Source organism: Macaca fascicularis, chromosome 6 (assembly GCF_037993035.2).
Source record: "Macaca fascicularis isolate 582-1 chromosome 6, T2T-MFA8v1.1".
NCBI classification, from domain to species: domain Eukaryota; kingdom Metazoa; phylum Chordata; class Mammalia; order Primates; family Cercopithecidae; genus Macaca; species Macaca fascicularis.
Window position 1 is genome coordinate 175,894,174 of NC_088380.1, and position 17,776 is coordinate 175,911,949.

General features: G+C 43.4%; 2 protein-coding genes and 1 long non-coding RNA gene across 4 annotated transcripts in view; 1 reads left to right on the forward strand and 2 right to left on the reverse strand.

The window, feature by feature from the left end:
* Positions 1-17,776, reverse strand: part of SLIT3 (slit guidance ligand 3) — a 695,238-nt gene that overhangs the window by 468,828 nt on the left and 208,634 nt on the right. The gene's annotated exons all lie outside the window — the stretch shown is intronic.
* On the forward strand, positions 423-17,120 carry LOC141407099 (uncharacterized). Its single transcript, XR_012414332.1, has 2 exons — positions 423-620; positions 17,030-17,120. It is a non-coding gene; the product is annotated as an uncharacterized lncRNA (long non-coding RNA).
* LOC123570879 (uncharacterized) lies at positions 14,582-15,722 on the reverse strand. Its single transcript, XM_065545939.2, is given in 1 exon segment — positions 14,582-15,722. A coding segment is annotated over 1 exon segment (1,032 nt). The 5' UTR covers positions 15,637-15,722; the 3' UTR covers positions 14,582-14,604.

Genomic DNA, 17,776 nt, shown 5'->3' on the forward strand with positions numbered 1-17,776 from the left:
ATGTTGGAGAATTTGAATACTTGTGATGGGTTTTTTATTTTTAGTTTGTTTGTTATGAGAGTGAGGTCTAGGGCTGTTAGGAAGCCCAGGGCAGTTGCGCACAGGGCTGAGAGTTTTAGGTAGAGGGGTATTATTGGTAGAGGGGGTGAGGTTGGAGGGATGTTGCTGGTGATAAGAAATCCTGTGATCATGCTGCCTATTGTGAGGCGTTTAATTGGGTTTAATAGGGCAGGGTTATTTTCGTTAATATATGTTAGGGCTGGAAAACGGGGTGGTCCTGTTAGGGTGAGGAGGATGGTTCGAGTACTGTAGGCGCTTGTTAGGGAGGTAGCGATGAGAGTAATAAATAGGGCTCAGGCGTTGGTATATGACGTGTTTGTGGCTTCGATGATGAGGTCTTTGGAGTAGAAGCCTGTGAGGAAGGGTATTCCTGTAAGTGCTAGGTTGCCAATGATTATGGAAGTTGAGGTGAGGGGTATTGTTTTGAATAGACCTCCTATTTTTCGAATGTCTTGTTCGTTGTTTAGGTTGTGGATAATGGATCCGGAGCATATAAAAAGTAAGGCTTTGAAGAAAGCATGGGTGCAGATGTGTAGGAATGCTAGGTATGGTTGGTTGATGCCAATGGTGACTATTATTAGGCCTAGTTGGCTTGAGGTGGAGAAGGCTACAATTTTTTTAATGTCGTTTTGTGTGAGGGCGCAGATGGCTGTAAATAGGGTAGTAGTAGCTCCTAGGCATAATGTGAGATTTTGAATTATTGTGTTGGTTTCTATTAGAGGATGGAAGCGGATGAGTAAGAACACTCCAGCAATGACTATTGTACTGGAGTGGAGTAGGGCTGAGACTGGAGTTGGGCCTTCTATGGCAGAGGGTAGTCAAGGGTGGAGACCAAATTGAGCTGATTTTCCTGCTGCTGCTAGGAGGAGGCCCATTAATGGAAGGGAGTTTGAGTTGGAGTTTAGGGCTAGTATTTGTTGGAGGTCTCATGAGTTGTAATGTAGGAGGAATCATGTTATGGCCAGGATAAGACCAATGTCGCCAATGCGGTTATATAAGATTGCTTGGATGGCTGCTGTGTTGGCGTCTGTCCGAGCGTGTCATCAGCTAATTAGGAGAAAAGATATAATTCCCACACCCTCTCAGCCAATAAAGAATTGGAAGAGGTTGTTGGCAGTGACTAGGGTTAGTATGGCTGTAAGGAAAATAAGGAGGTATTTGAAGAATTGATTAATATTTGGGTCTGAGTTTATGTATCATAGCGAGAATTCTATAATTGATCAGGTGATGAATAGTGCGATTGGAATAAATATTATAGAGAAGTAATCTAGTTTAAAGCTTAGTGTTAAGTCTAATGTTTGGGTTGTTATTCAATGTCAACTCCAGATGATCGTTTCTTGGTTTGAGAGGATGAATAAAGTTGTTGAGGGGAGGCTGGTAATGAAAGCATATATTACGGTTGTTTTTACGTAGTCTGGGTATGAACGTTTTTTATAAGGGTTGGTGAGGGTGGCGAAAATTGGAAGAGTCAGGGAGATGAGGGTTGTTATTATGATGGGGGTGTGCATGATTATTACTTTTATTTGGAGTTGCACCAATGCTTTTGACTCCTAAGGCCAATGGATAGCTGTTATCCTTTAAAAGTTGAGGAAACCGTAGTTTTAAGTACGGAGGCATGGATTAGCAGTCCTTGCGAGTTTTCTCGGTAAATAAGAAGTGGTAGGCCTCTATGGTTAGACTCACAATCTAATGTTTTAGTTAAACTATATTTACAGGAAGTAAACCCCAGGATGATGTTGGGGTTGAGAGATAGGAGGATAATTGGAGCGAGGTGTATGAATATTAATATGTTTTCTCGTGTGAAGGGGGGTTTTATATTGATTATGTGGTGTGTGAGTGTTCCTCGTTGTATTGTAATGAACATGTGGAGAGAGTAGAGGGCTGTGATTAGTATATTAAGGCCCGTTAACACAATGGTGATATGGGATCAGGAAAATGAAGTTGTGATTACAAAGAGTTCGCCTAGTAGATTAATGGTGGGGGGTAGGGCAAGGTTAGTAAGGCTTGCTGTGAGCCATCAGAAGGCTGTTAATGGAAGTAGGATTTGAAGTCCTCGGGATAGTAGTATGGTGCGGCTATGAGTGCGCTCATAGTTTGAATTGGCCAAGCAGAAATACATGGAAGAGGTGAGCCCGTGGGCGATTATAAGGGTAGTTGCGCCGGAGAAGCTTCAGGGGGTTTGGATGAGAGAGGCTACAATTACAAGGGCTATGTGGCTTACAGAAGAGTACGCGATAAGTGATTTTAGATCTGTTTGTCGGAGGCATGTTAGGCTTGTTATGATTATGCCCCATAAGGATAGTATGAGGAATGGGTAGGCTATATACTCCGTTAGGGGGTTGAGAATGGGAGTAAGCCGTATTATGCCATAGCCGCCTAATTTTAGGAGTACTGCGGCAAGGACTATTGACCCTGCAATGGGGGCTTCAACATGAGCTTTAGGGAGTCATAGGTGTAAGCCATAGAGGGGTATTTTTGTCATAAAGGCTATTATGCATGCTAGTCAGGTAAAGCCGTGGGACCAGGTGGTTGTTAGTTTTTGGTCTGTGAGTGTTAGTAGTGTGATGTTTAGTGAGCCTGTGTTGTTGTAGGTGTGGCTTAGTATGATGAGTAGGGGTAGAGAGCCGGTTAGTGTGTAGAATAGAAAGTATGTACTTGCGTTAAGTCGTTTTGCTTGGCTACCTCATTTAGCAATGATAATTAGGGTGGGGATAAGGGTGGTTTCAAATAGAATGTAGAATATAATTAGTTCTGTGGCCATGAATGTCAGAATTAAGGTGATTTGTAGGAGAATTGTTATGAAGAGGAAAAGTTTCTTTTGTAAGGGGGGTTCGTTGCACAGGTGATACTGGCTCGCTATAATCATGAGGGGTAGGAGTCAGATAGTTAGTGTTAAGAGGGGTGTTGTTAGAGGGTCAGAGGATAGGTAGGTTGAGTGATTGAGGAGGTTGGTGTTGGTTTGGTTGAAGAATAGTAAGGGAATGAGGCTGATAGTTAAGCTGTGTATAGTTAAGTTGATTCAGATTGTGTCGTTTTTAGAAAGTCATGTTATGGGTAGTAGTATGGTTGTGGGGATAATTATTTTTAGCATTGAAGCAGGTTCAGGTTGTGAACGTAATCTAGTCCGTATGTGTTGGAGATTGAGATTAGTAAGGCAAGACCTACTGCTGTTTCACAAGCAGCGAATACTAGCAAAATGATGGGTATGATGTTGACTAGGGGGAAGTGTGTGTTTGAGGCAATAAGAGTGGCTATGATAAAGAGTGATATTATTATTCCTTCTAGGCAGAGGAGAGAAGCTACTAAGTGTGAGCGGTAGGTTAGTATGCCTAGAAGAGAGATAGTAAATGCTAGTATGATGTTTATATAGGTGGGGGTCATTTGGTTAGTATGGTTATCATAATCTAATGAGTCGAAATCATTTATTTTGTTTAAACTACTTACCAATTCAGCTCAGTCTAGCCCCTTTTGAGTTCATTCATAGGCTAGGCTGAGAATTAGGATAATAATGAAAGCGAAGGTCGATTTGATTATTGTTGGGAGGTCTGTTGTTTGAATGGCTCATGGTAAGGATAGTAGTAGGGCGATTTCTATGTCAAATAGTAGGAAAGTAATGGCGATTAGGAAGAATTTTATTGAGAATGGGATGCGGGCAGGGTTTAGGGGGTCAAATCCACATTCGTAGGGGCTAGTTTTTTCTGCGTAGGAGTTGAGTTGGGGTAACCAGAATATGATAATTATCAGTAGCAAGGTTAATAGGGCGTTGATTGTTAAGGCTAGTACTAGGTTAATTACTCTTTTTTGAATGTTGTCAAAACTGATTGATTGGAAGTCAATTGTACTTGTTATACTAAAAGAGTAGGATCCTCATCAATAAATAGAAATGTAGAGGAGTAGTCAGATAACATCTACGAAGTGTCAGTATCAAGCGGCAGCTTCAAAGCCGAAGTGATGGTTCGATGTAAAGTGGTATAGTAGTTGGCGGATGAGGCAAATAAAGAGAAATGTGGATCCAATAATAACGTGGAGTCCGTGGAAGCCTGTGGTAATGAAGAATGTTGAGCCGTAGATGCCATCGGAGATGGTGAAGGGTGCTTCAAAGTATTCTGAGGCTTGTAGTAGGGTGAAATAGGTACCTAGTAGGATTGTGATGAGCAGGGCTTGGATTGTTTGTTTTCGGTCATTATTTATGAGGCTGTGGTGAGCTCAGGTGATTGTAACTCCAGATGCAAGTAATACAGAGGTGTTTAGGAGGGGTACTTCTATGGGGTTTAGGGGGGTGATGCCTGTTGGTGGTCAATGGCCCCCTAAGCAGGGTGTTGGGGCGAGGCTTGAGTGGTAAAACGCTCAGAAGAAGCCGATAAAAAAGAATACTTCTGAGATGATAAATAGTGTTATTCCGTACCGAAGGCTTTTTTGGACGGGTATTGTGTGGTGGCCTTGGTATGTGCTTTCTCGTACGATGTCGCGTCATCATTGATATAAGGTTAGTATGTTGGTTAGTAGGCCTAGTGTTAGTAGGGTGGTAGAGTAGAAGTGAAATCATATGACTAAGCCGGACGTTATTAAGAAAGCTGACAGAGCTCCTGTCAGCGGCCAGGGACTGGGTTTGACTATGTGATAGGCGTGGGTCTGGTGGGTCATTAGGTATTGTTATGTAGGTAGAGGCTAATTAAGAGTGTGAAGACGTAGGCTTGGATTAGGGCTACTGCAATTTCTAGAACAGTTAGTAGTGCCAGGAGTGTGGAAGTTAGTAGAGTTAGGGAGAAGTTGGTGGTTGATAGTGCTAGTGCAGCGTTTCCAATTAGGTGTATTAGCAGATGGCCGGCTGTGATGTTTGCGGTTAGTCGTACGGCTAGGGCTATCGGTTGAATAAGTAGGCTGATAGTTTCGATTGCTACTAACATGGGGATGAGAGGTGTGGGTGTGCCTTGTGGTAGGAGGTGGGCTAGGGAGTTTTTGGTTTTAAAGCGAAGTCCTATTATTACTGTGCCTGCTCATAGGGGGATTGCTATGGCTAGGTTCATGGAAAGTTGGGTGGTTGGTGTGAATGAGTAAGGCAGAAGTCCTAAGAGGTTTGTTATAGCAATAAATGTGATTAGGGATATTAGTATTAAAGATCAGGTTTGTCCCTTAGCGTTGTGAGTTATTATTATTTGTTTTAGGGTGAGTTGAGTCAGGTTTTGTTGAATGGTAGCTAGTCGATTATTAATGGGGTGTTTAGAGGCTAAGACCAGCATGGCGGGGAACAGGATAATTGGGATTGTGGCGGGTTGATTTAGGACTGTTGGGGTTGAGAAAGAGGTAAACAAGTTTTCGTTCATTTTGGTTGTCAGCGGGTGCTGTGGGATTGTAGGTTGGAGTTTTTTGTAAGAGGCGGTTGGTAGTGGTTTGTGTTTAGTAGTTTTAATTGTGTGATAAGATATAGTGTAGGAAGCATCGTCATAATAGTGGTGAATCATGTCGATGTGTCTAACTGGGGCATTTCACTGCAGGGGGTGTATCCCTCGTCTTTAACTTAAAAGGTTAACGCTGGAGTAGCTATACAGTGGGTTTGTAGGGTATTTTGAGAGTTTTTGAGGTGGGGGTGCTAGGGGAAGAGTAAGTAGGGTTATTTACAGAGTAAATACAGGTCCTATCTCAAAGATTTTTAGTGGGATTAGTTCTGCGACAATTGGTATGAAGCTGTGATTTGCGCCACAGATTTCTGAGCATTGTCCGTAATAGACGCCTGGTCGTGTAGCCGTGAAAACGGTTTGATTTAGACGTCCGGGTACGGCATCTGTCTTTAGGCCTAGTGTGGGAATAGTTCATGAGTGTAGAACGTCTTGGGATGTAATTATTATACGTACGGGGGCTTCAATTGGAAGGACTACTCGATTGTCAACTTCTAGGAGTCGAAGGTCTCCTGGGTTTAAGAATAGTGGGGGTAGTATGTATGAATTGAAAATTAGGCCTCCGTAGTCCGTGTATTCGTAGGTTCAGTACCACTGGTGTCCGATTGATTTGATGGTAAAGGATGGGTCGTTGACTTCATCTGTTAGGTATAGGACGCGTAGGGATGGGAGAGCAATTAGGATTAGGATAACCGCGGGCAAGATAGTTCAGATAGTTTCTATTTCTTGGGCGTCTGTGATGTTAGTATTGGTTAGTTTTGTTGTGAGTGTTGAGAGCAGAGCATATAGTACTAGGAAGCTGATTAGAGATATGGCTATGAAGGCATGGTCGTGGAAGGTAATTAACTCTTCTATGATGGGGGATGTGGCGTCTTGCAGGCTTAGTTGAACTGGGTGGGCCATGTAAGATATATAGGGTTTAGCCTATGATTTAGCTTTGACGAAGCTATGAAATGATTTTTTCTAATATCTTGTTGAAAAAGTTATAGGGGCTATAAGACTGGCTTGAAACCGGTCCTAGGGGGTTCGACTCCCTCCTTTTTCATTTAGTTTAATATAAGCTGGTTCTTCGAATGTGTGGTAAGGCGGGGGGCAGCCATTTAGTCATTCCAGGTTAGTAAGGGGTTGTTCGATTAGTAGTACTTTACGTTTTGAAGCAAAGGCCTCTCAGATCATGTAGATTATTAAAATTACTGCTACTAGTGAGATGAAGGAGCCCATGGATGATAGGATATTTCATGTGGTGTAGGCATCGGGATAGTCAGAGTAGCGTCGGGGTATTCCGGACAGGCCAAGGAAGTGTTGAGGAAAGAAAGTAAGATTTACGCCCACGAATATAATGATGAAGTGGGCTTTGGCATAGGTTTGGTTCAGTGTATAGCCTGAGAATAAAGGGAATCAGTGCATAAAGCCCCCTATAATGGCAAATACAGCCCCTATTGATAGGACATAATGGAAGTGGGCGACAACGTAGTATGTGTCGTGTAGTACAATGTCTAGGGATGAGTTTGCCAAGATGATGCCGGTCAGACCCCCTACAGTAAATAGGAAGATAAAGCCTAGGGCTCAGAGTATTGCTGGGGATCATTTAATGTTGCCCCCGTGAAGTGTAGCAAGCCAGCTAAAAACTTTTACACCGGTGGGGATTGCAATGATTATAGTGGCGGAAGTGAAATAGGCTCGTGTATCTACGTCTATACCAACTGTAAATATGTGGTGGGCTCATACAATGAAACCTAAAAACCCAATTGACATCATGGCTCAGATTATACCCATATACCCAAACGGTTCTTTTTTTCCAGAGTAGTAGGCTACAATGTGAGAGACTATCCCAAAGCCGGGAAGAATAAGGATGTAGACTTCGGGGTGACCGAAGAATCAAAATAGGTGTTGATATAGGATAGGATCTCCTCCTCCAACAGGATCAAAGAAGGTAGTATTGAGGTTGCGATCTGTTAGTAACATGGTGATGCCGGCGGCTAGGACTGGTAGAGAGAGGAGTAGAAGGACTGCTGTGATTAAGATTGATCAGACAAATAAAGGGGTCTGGTATTGGGATATTGCGGGAGGTTTTATGTTGATAATAGTGGTAATGAAGTTGATGGCCCCTAAGATGGAGGAAACACCTGCTAAGTGGAGGGAGAAGATAATCAAATCTACGGAAGCTCCTGGGTGGGAGAAGTTTCCTGCTAGAGGGGGATATACTGTTCAGCCTGTTCCAGCGCCAGCTTCTACTACGGCTGATGCTATTAGTAGCAGGAAAGAGGGGGGGAGGAGTCAGAAGCTTATATTGTTTAGACGGGGAAATGCTATGTCAGGAGCGCCGATTATTAGGGGCACTAGTCAGTTCCCGAACCCTCCAATTATAATGGGTATAACTGTAAAGAAAATTATAACGAATGCATGGGCCGTTACAATGACGTTGTAGATGTGATCGTTGCCTAGTAGGCTGCCGGGTTGGCCTAGCTCAGCTCGAATGAGGAGGCTCAGGGCAGTGCCTATGACTCCAGCTCATGCACCAAATAGTAAATATAGGGTTCCGATGTCTTTATGGTTTGTTGAAAAGAGTCAACGATCGATAAGCATAAGTGGTAAAATGGCTGAGTAAGTATTAGGCTGTAAACCTAAAGATGGGGGTCTAGTCCTCCTTTTACCAGCCCCGAGGTGATTTTCATGTTGAATTGCAAGTTCAAAGGAGCAGTCTAAGGTTTTCTGCCGGGGCTTCTCCCGCCTTTTTTTCCTGCGGCGGGAGAAGTGGGTCAAAGCCAGTCGGTTAGGGTGTTTAGCTGTTAACTAAGTTTTTGTGGGTTCGAATCCCATTGATCTAGTAAGGGCTTAGCTTAATTAAAGTGGTTGATTTGCGTTCAATTGATGCAGAGTAGGTGTTTGCAGTCCTTGTATGTTTCAGAAATTAAGTGTTTTTACTTACTAAGGGCTTTGAAGGCTCTTGGTCTTGTTTAACCTAAATTTCTAGTGAAAGGCTAAGAGTAGGGGGGAGATTGGTAGTAGAAGGGTAGAGGTGATGATGAGCGGGGGGATAAGGGGTATGGGTTTTGTGTTTTCGAGTTGTCATGTTATTTTTGTGTTGTTGGATGTGGGGAATAGTGTTAGGGAGGTGGTGTAGATTAGGCGTATGTAAAAGTATAGGTTAAGTAGGGTTATGATAGTTATAATAGAGGGGATGAGGAAGTTGTTGTTTATTGTGAGTTCTTGGATGATAATTCATTTGGGTAGGAAACCGGTTAGAGGGGGCAGACCTCCTAGGGATATGAGGATGGGTGCTATTAGTGGTGTTAGGTGGGTTGATTTGTTTCAGGTGCGGGATAGTATGAGGGTTGTGGTGCTTGAGCTTAAGCTAAGGGTTAGGAATATAGTAGTTGTTAGGATAATGTAGATAGTTAAGTAAAAGATTGTAGTTATTGGGTTGTATACTAGTGCTATCATCATTCAACCTATGTGTGTGATTGAGGAGTATCCCAGGATTTTGCGTAATTGTGTTTGGTTTAGACCTCCTCAACTGCCTATTGCAATGGATAGGGTGGAGAGGGTTAGGAGGATGTGGATGTCGATTGATGGGTGAATTTGGTATATGATTGAGATGGGGGCTAGTTTTTGTCATGTGAGAAGGAGTAGGCCGGAGGTTAGGGGTGTTCCTTGGGTGACTTCTGGAACTCAGAAGTGGAAGGGGGCTATTCCTAGTTTTATGGCGAGGGCGGTTGTTATTATTAGGGATGGGGGTTGATTGATGTAGCTTGTTATTGTTCAGCATCCTGATAATAGGTTGTTGGAGATGATTGCTATTATGAGAATTATAGATGCGGTAGATTGTATTAAGAAGTATTTGGTAGCAGCTTCTGTAGAACGGAGATTTGTTTTTTTTATTAGGATTGGAATGAAGGCGAGCATGTTTATTTCTAGGCCTACTCAGGCGAGGAATCAGTGTGAGCTTAGTGTTGTGATAAGTGTGCCTGTGATTATTGTGGTGTAGATAATGGGTTGAGCTAGTGGGTTAATTAGTACGGGAAGGATATGACCAACATTTTCGGGGTATGGGCCCGATAGCTTGTTTAGCTGACCTTACTTTAGGATAGAGTGTGTGGGGTAGCACGGAGAAGTTTGGATTCTCAGGGGTGGGTTCGATACCTACAGTCCTAGAAATAAGAGGGTTGGGCCTCTATTATTTACTCTATCAAAGTAACTCTTTTGTCAGACATATTTCTAGGTTTGGGGGGGAATGCTGGAGATTGCAATGAGTGTTGAGGTGGATCATATGAGTAGTGCTAGTGTGAGGGGGAGGAAGTTTTTTCATAGTAGGTGTATAAGTTGGTCGTAACGGAATCGGGGGTATGTTGCCCGGATTCATAGGAATAGGGAAGTTAGGAAGAGTGTTTTGGTGGTGAAGCATGTTGTGAATAGCTCTGGTGAGTAGATAGGGTAGAATGTGCCTAGGAAGATTGTGGTTGTTAGGGCGTTTATCATAATGATGTTTGTATATTCGGCTATGAAGAATAGGGCGAATGGGCCTGCGGCGTATTCAATGTTGAAGCCTGATACTAGTTCTGATTCGCCTTCTATGAGGTCAAAAGGAGTTCGATTTGTTTCTGCTAGTGTGGAGGTAAATCATATTATGGCTAAGGGTCATGATGGTAGGAGGAGTCATAGATGTTCTTGTGTTGTAATGAGTGTGTTGAGGTTAAATGAGCCGCTTATTAGCAGGACTGATAGTAGGATAATAGTGAGGGCGACTTCGTATGAAATTGTTTGGGCGACGGCTCGTAGGGCTCCGATTAGGGCGTAGTTTGAGTTTGATGCTCATCCTGATCATAGGATGGAGTAGACGATTAGGCTGAGTATGGCTAGGGTGAATAGGAGTCCTAGGTTGAGGTTGATTAGGGCGTTGGGTATAGGGAGGGGGGTTCATAGGAGAAGGGTAATGAAGAAGGCTAGAGCGGGTGCGATGATATATAGGGTGGTGGTAGATGTTGAGGGTTTTAGGGGTTCTTTAGTGAAAAGTTTTATAGCATCGGCGAAGGGTTGTAGTAATCCAAATGGGCCTACAACATTGGGCCCTTTTCGTAGTTGTATGTAGCCTAGTAGTTTTCGTTCGACGAGTGTGAGGAATGCTATGGCAGCTAATGTGGGTATGATTATAAGTAGGAGGTTTACTGTGGTCATGGTGTTAAGAAGAGGAGTTGAACCTCTGGTTACAAAGTTTTAAGTTTTATGCAATTGCCGGGCTCTGCCATCTTAACAAACCCTGTTTTCGGGTGGAATGTGTGGTATTTTGCTAAATTAAGACTAGGTCATTTATATAATGAAGGCGCTTTATGAAGTGGGCCTTATTTCTCTTGTCCTTTCGTACAGGGAGAAATGTGCAATAGATAGAAACCGACCTGGATTGCTCCGGTCTGAACTCAGATCACGTAGGACTTTAATCGTTGAACAAACGAACCCTTGATAGCTGCTGCACCATTAGGATGTCCTGATCCAACATCGAGGTCGTAAGCTCTATTGTCGATATGGACTCTAGAATAGAATTGCGCTGTTATCCCTAGGGTAACTTGTTCCGTTGATCAAATTATTGGATCAATTATGAGTGTTAGTTCGCTTTGACTTGTGTGGTCTTAGCATGTGTTATTCGGAGGTTTTGTTGTGCTCCGAGGTCGCCCCAACCAAAATTTTTAATGCAGGTGTTAGTAGTTTAAAGGTCCGTGGGTTTGTGTGATTTTTGGTTGCATTAATAGATTAAAGCTCCATAGGGTCTTCTCGTCTTATTGCTTTATGCCCGCCTCTTCACGGGCAGGTCAATTTCACTGGTTAAAGGTAAGAGACAGTTAAACCCTCGTGGTGCCTTTCATGCGAGTCCCTATTTAAAGAACAAGTGATTATGCTACCTTTGCACGGTCAGGGTACCGCGGCCGTTAAACGTGTGTCACTGGGCAGGCAGTGCCTCTAATACTAGTAATGCTAGAGGTGATGTTTTTGGTAAACAGGCGGGGTTTGGGTTTGCCGAGTTCCTTTTACTTTTTTTAACCTTTCCTTGGGGCATGCCTGTGTTGGGTTAACAGTGAAGGTGGCATGGGCTTGTTTGTGCTTGTTATGCCTGGCTGTTAAATATCGGTGAGGCTTTCGGTCCGATTTAGGCTTATGCAGTGGAGAAAATATTCATGTTACTTATACTAGCATTATTGCTTCTATATGGTGATAGATTAATCCAATGTGGTGTGAGGAGTTCAGTTATGTGTTTGGTATTTTTGTGGTGGTTAGTGTTGAGCTTGAACGCTTTCTTAATTGATGGCTGCTTTTAAGCCAACTATGGTGATTGAGGGTTTTACTCTCTCTGTAAGGTTTTTTCCTAGTGTCTAAAGAGCTGTCCCTCTTTAGACTAGCAGTTAAGCTTACAGGGGGATTAGATAGTTCTGTAGGTAAGCTTAAGGTTGAACTAAGATTCTGTCTTGGATAACCAGCTATCACCAGGCTCGGTAGGCTTGTCACCTCTACCCAGAAATCTTCCCACTATTTTGCCACATAGGCGGGTGCGCTCTTTTAGCTGTTTTTGGGTAGCTCGTCTGGTTTCGGGGGGTTTGGCTTGTAGTTCTCTTTGTGAAATTGTTTCTAGCTAATTCATTATGCGAAAGGTACAGGAGTTAGTCCTTGCTGTTTTGTGCTTGGGTGGTTTTTTACTTTTCCCTTACGGTACTATGTCTATAGCGCCAGATTAAAATTTCTATCGCCTATACTTTGTGTAGGTGAATGGTTTAGTGTGTGTTGGTTTGGTATTAGTGTTGGTTGTGCTTAGGGCTAGTATTGGCTCAAGGTAATCAAGTGGCATTGAGATTCTCTGGGTGTAAGCCAGGTGCTTTATATTAAGCTATACCTTGATTTATCCAAGCGCACCTTCCAGTACGCTTACCATGTTACGACTTATCCTCTCTGTATAAATATTAGGGCGTTTAGTTAGGATATTCCTTAAATATATTTGAGAGGAGTGACGGGCGGTGTGTGCGCGCTTTATGGCCTGGTTCAATTAAGCACTCTATTCTTAATTTACTGCTAAATCCTCCTTGGACCCTTAAGTTTCATAAGGGTTTTCGTGGGTTTTCTGAAATAGAAAATGTAGCCCATTTTTTACCGTCTCATGGGCTACACCTTGACCTAACGTATTCGCGGCAGTGGCGTTTGCGCTCACTTTGTAGCCTTCATTGGGGTTTGCTGAAGATGGCGGTATATAGGCTGAGCAAGAGAGGGTGGGGTGGATCGGGGTTTATCGATTACGGAACAGGCTCCTCTAGGGGGATGTAAAGCACCGTCAAGTCCTTTGAGTTTTAAGCTGTTGCTTGTAGTATTCTGGCGAGTAGTTTTGTTATCTAACTACTGAGGTTTAGGGCCAAGCATAGTAGGGTGTCTAATCCCAGTTTGGGTCTTGGCTATTGTGTGTTCAGAAGCTTTAAAGCCACTTTCGTAGTTTATTTTACATTAGCTAGGGTTTTACAGTTTAGGTGGAGTTTAGCTTTATTATGTTAGATCTTAAACACCCTCTACGCCGATCTCTATTAGCTGGGGTTAATCGTGTAACCGCGGTGGCTGGCACGAAATTGACCAACCCTAAATATAGCATGGCTTAGTTGAACTTTCGTTCATTGCTAAATATTTGTCACTGCTGTCTCCCGTGGGGGTGTGGCTAGGCAAAGCGTTTTGAGCTGCGTGTGCGTGCTTGATGCTTGCTCCTCTTGGTCATGATGATTTATAGGGCGTCTTCACTGGAGCGGGGATGCTTGCATGTGTAATCCTGCTAAGAGCTAATAGAAAGGCCAGGACCAAGCCTATTTGTTTATGGGGTGTGTAAGCCCATCTAGGCATTTTCAGTGTCTTGCTTTGGGTGGGTTTAAGCTACATAAACAGGGGTGTTAGTGTAGTTGTGAGGTAGCTTCTTTTGGGTTGTGTGAGAAGGGTCTATTATGGGTTGGTGTAAGGGGTGTTTAGTGAGGTAAATGTTTGTTAGTTGAGATAATGGCAGTTGGAGTTGTGCACACCTAAAAGATGAAAACGCGAGCTCTGATCGGATATGTTAAGACTTTTGTTTTTGGGGTTTGGCAAGAGTGGGTTTTGGATGAAGGTCAGAGATGGGGGGTGGGGGGGTTTGATGAGGTATGGTTGTGGTTTATTGGCGTGGTGGGAATGGTACTTGGTTAAGATGATTATTGGTATGTCCTACAAGCATGAATTAAATAACACCTTGCTAAGGTTCGTGTGGAGCTAGAATATTGAACGTAGGTGCGATTAATAACTGCATGTACTAGGAATCAAAGACAGGCGCATTCAGGACGGGATGTGGTGGGAGTCAGCATTCTGCGATGGGGTTGCGTGCGGACCAGAGATAAAAGATACCAAATGCATGGAAATCTCCCGTGACTGGTTAATAGGGTGATAGACCTGTGATCCATCGAGATGTCTTATTTAAGAGGAACGTGTGGGCGATGTTGGTTGTTATGGCCCTGAGGTAAGAACCAGATGCCGGATACAGCTCAGGTATAGCTACCCCCACGAGTTATGGGCCCGGAGCGAGGAGAGTAGCACTCTTGTGCGGGATATTGATTTCACGGAGGATGGTGAACAAGAAACCCCTAAGTGAGGGGGGGCATCCGTGGTGAGGAGGATTATTTAATAGATATGTGCTATGTCCGATGAACGATTTAATGTACTATGGACGGTTGACATGAATTGGTTCGGTTGATATCCATGGGGGGGTGGAATGGGCTTTGGAGGAGTCATGTCATGTATTACTGTTGAAGTTTACATTGGAATACTTGCTTGTAAGCATGTTATCTGGGAACGTTGTGTTGATATGTAATAATATGTTTTATGTACGATCAAGCATATATAGTACTATATATTATACATGCTGGCTAGCAGTAATGCACGAATTACATAGTAATATTGTGGGTAGGTTGATGTCAAGGTTATTTTATGAAGTTTGTACAACATAAGAATGCAGAAAGTAGTTTAAGTTAGAATACCAGCTTTGGGTGTTGGAGGTGGAGCTAGATGCTTTCTTTTTGATTGCCCTAGGAAGGGTGTTCATTTCTGGTTTACAAGGCCAGTGTATTAGTTTATACTACGAGGGCAAGTTCATTTGAGTAGGTTGTTTTCAATTAGGGAAGCCAGTGGTATTAGGATTAGAATTGTAATGAAGTATATTATGGATGCTGCTTGGCCGATGGTGATGAGGGGTTGGGTTACCGGTTGGCTTCCAATTCAGGTAAGGGTCAGTAGGATTGTGATTAGGAGTCAGAATAGGAATTGGCTGAGTGGGCGGAATATCATACTTTGTTGTTTGGATTTGTGAAGTATGGGGATGGCTGCTAGGATGAGGATTGATAGGAATAGTGCTAGTACGCCTCCCAGTTTGTTGGGGATAGATCGTAGGATTGTGTATGCAAATAGGAAGTATCATTCTGGTTTGATATGTGGGGGAGTGTTTAGTGGGTCGGCTGGAGTGTAGTTGTCTGGGTCGTTTAGGAGGTTGGGTGAGAGTAGTGTTAGTGTTGCTAGGATAAAGAGGAGGAGAATTAGACCTAGGATGTCTTTGATTGTGTAGTAGGGGTGGAAGGCGATTTTGTCCGAGTCGGAGGAAATTCCGCAGGGGTTGTTTGATCCTGTTTCGTGTAGGAATAGTAAGTGTACGGCTGTGAGGGCGATGATGATGAAGGGTAGGATGAAGTGCAAGGTGAAGAATCGTGTGAGAGTAGGGCTATCAATGGCATATCCTCCTCAGATTCATTGGACAAGGTTGTTTCCGATGTACGGGATTGCTGATAGTAGGTTTGTGATTACTGTTGCTCCCCAGAATGATATTTGGCCTCATGGGAGAACGTAGCCCATGAAAGCTGTTGTTATGGTTATAAGAAGGAGTATAATGCCGATGTTTCAGGTTTCTAGAAGGAGATATGAGCCATAGTAGATACCTCGGCCGATGTGTAGGAAAAGGCAGATGAAGAGCATAGAGGCTCCATTGGCGTGGAGATAGCGAGTAATCCAGCCGTAGTTTACGTCTCGGGTGATATGTGCAATTGAGGAGAAGGCGGAGGAGGTGTCCGGTGAGTAGTGTATTGCTAATAGTAGGCCTGTGATGATTTGTAAGGTCAGACAGGCTGTGAGAAGTGAGCCAAAGTTTCATCATATGGAAAGGTTAGGCGGGGTGGGTAAATCAATGAGGGAGTGGTTGATTGTTTTTATGATTGGGTTGGATTTGCGTATTGGAGTCATTGGTGCTTTTATAGTTGAAGTACAACGATGGTTTTTCATGCCGTTGGTCATGGTTGGAGTCCATGTGGAAGCGATGGCGTACATTTTGTTTACATTGAGTGTTTTATTGGTTATGGGGTTTGTGGGGTTCTCTTCTAAGCCTTCTCCTATTTATGGGGGTTTAGCGTTAATTGTTAGTGGTGTGGTTGGTTGTGTGATCGTTTTAAATTGTGGGGGGGTTTATATGGGTCTAATGATGTTTTTGGTTTATCTGGGAGGTATGATGGTTGTTTTTGGTTATACTACAGCAATGGCTATTGAAGAGTATCCCGAGACATGGGGTTCGGGGTTTGAGGTTTTGGGAGGTCTTTTAGTAGGGTTGATAATGGAGGTGGTGTTAGTTTTATGGGTTTTAAGTTTGGATGAAGCGGTAGTGGTGGTGGTTAGTTTTAGTGATACTGGTGATTGGGTGATTTTTGAGGGGGAGGGGTCAGGGTTGATTCGGGGTGATTCTATTGGTGCGGGTGCCTTGTACGATTATGGGCGTTGATTGGTGGTAGTTGCTGGTTGAACACTATTTGTTGGTGTGTACATTGTAATTGAGATTGTTCGGGGCAATAGGTTATATTATTAGGAATAGGGCTAGGGTAAGGGGGATAAGGAAAGAAAGGGAGTAGAGTTTGATTATGCCTTTTTGGGTGGTTACGGTTATGGAAGTGGTGATGTGTGCTTGTGAGATTGTTTTAGGTATAGATTTTTCTAGTCATGTTGAATCTAATAGGAGGAGGGCTAGGTCTTGGCTTATGAGTAGGCTTTGATAGGGGATTGTGCGGTGAATTGTGGTGGGAAAATATCCTAGTATGTTGGAGAATTTGAATACTTGTGATGGGTTTTTTATTTTTAGTTTGTTTGTTATGAGAGTGAGGTCTAGGGCTGTTAGGAAGCCCAGGGCAGTTGCGCACAGGGCTGAGAGTTTTAGGTAGAGGGGTATTATTGGTAGAGGGGGTGAGGTTGGAGGGATGTTGCTGGTGATAAGAAATCCTGTGATCATGCTGCCTATTGTGAGGCGTTTAATTGGGTTTAATAGGGCAGGGTTATTTTCGTTAATATATGTTAGGGCTGGAAAACGGGGTGGTCCTGTTAGGGTGAGGAGGATGGTTCGAGTACTGTAGGCGCTTGTTAGGGAGGTAGCGATGAGAGTAATAAATAGGGCTCAGGCGTTGGTATATGACGTGTTTGTGGCTTCGATGATGAGGTCTTTGGAGTAGAAGCCTGTGAGGAAGGGTATTCCTGTAAGTGCTAGGTTGCCAATGATTATGGAAGTTGAGGTGAGGGGTATTGTTTTGAATAGACCTCCTATTTTTCGAATGTCTTGTTCGTTGTTTAGGTTGTGGATAATGGATCCGGAGCATATAAAAAGTAAGGCTTTGAAGAAAGCATGGGTGCAGATGTGTAGGAATGCTAGGTATGGTTGGTTGATGCCAATGGTGACTATTATTAGGCCTAGTTGGCTTGAGGTGGAGAAGGCTACAATTTTTTTAATGTCGTTTTGTGTGAGGGCGCAGATGGCTGTAAATAGGGTAGTAGTAGCTCCTAGGCATAATGTGAGATTTTGAATTATTGTGTTGGTTTCTATTAGAGGATGGAAGCGGATGAGTAAGAACACTCCAGCAATGACTATTGTACTGGAGTGGAGTAGGGCTGAGACTGGAGTTGGGCCTTCTATGGCAGAGGGTAGTCAAGGGTGGAGACCAAATTGAGCTGATTTTCCTGCTGCTGCTAGGAGGAGGCCCATTAATGGAAGGGAGTTTGAGTTGGAGTTTAGGGCTAGTATTTGTTGGAGGTCTCATGAGTTGTAATGTAGGAGGAATCATGTTATGGCCAGGATAAGACCAATGTCGCCAATGCGGTTATATAAGATTGCTTGGATGGCTGCTGTGTTGGCGTCTGTCCGAGCGTGTCATCAGCTAATTAGGAGAAAAGATATAATTCCCACACCCTCTCAGCCAATAAAGAATTGGAAGAGGTTGTTGGCAGTGACTAGGGTTAGTATGGCTGTAAGGAAAATAAGGAGG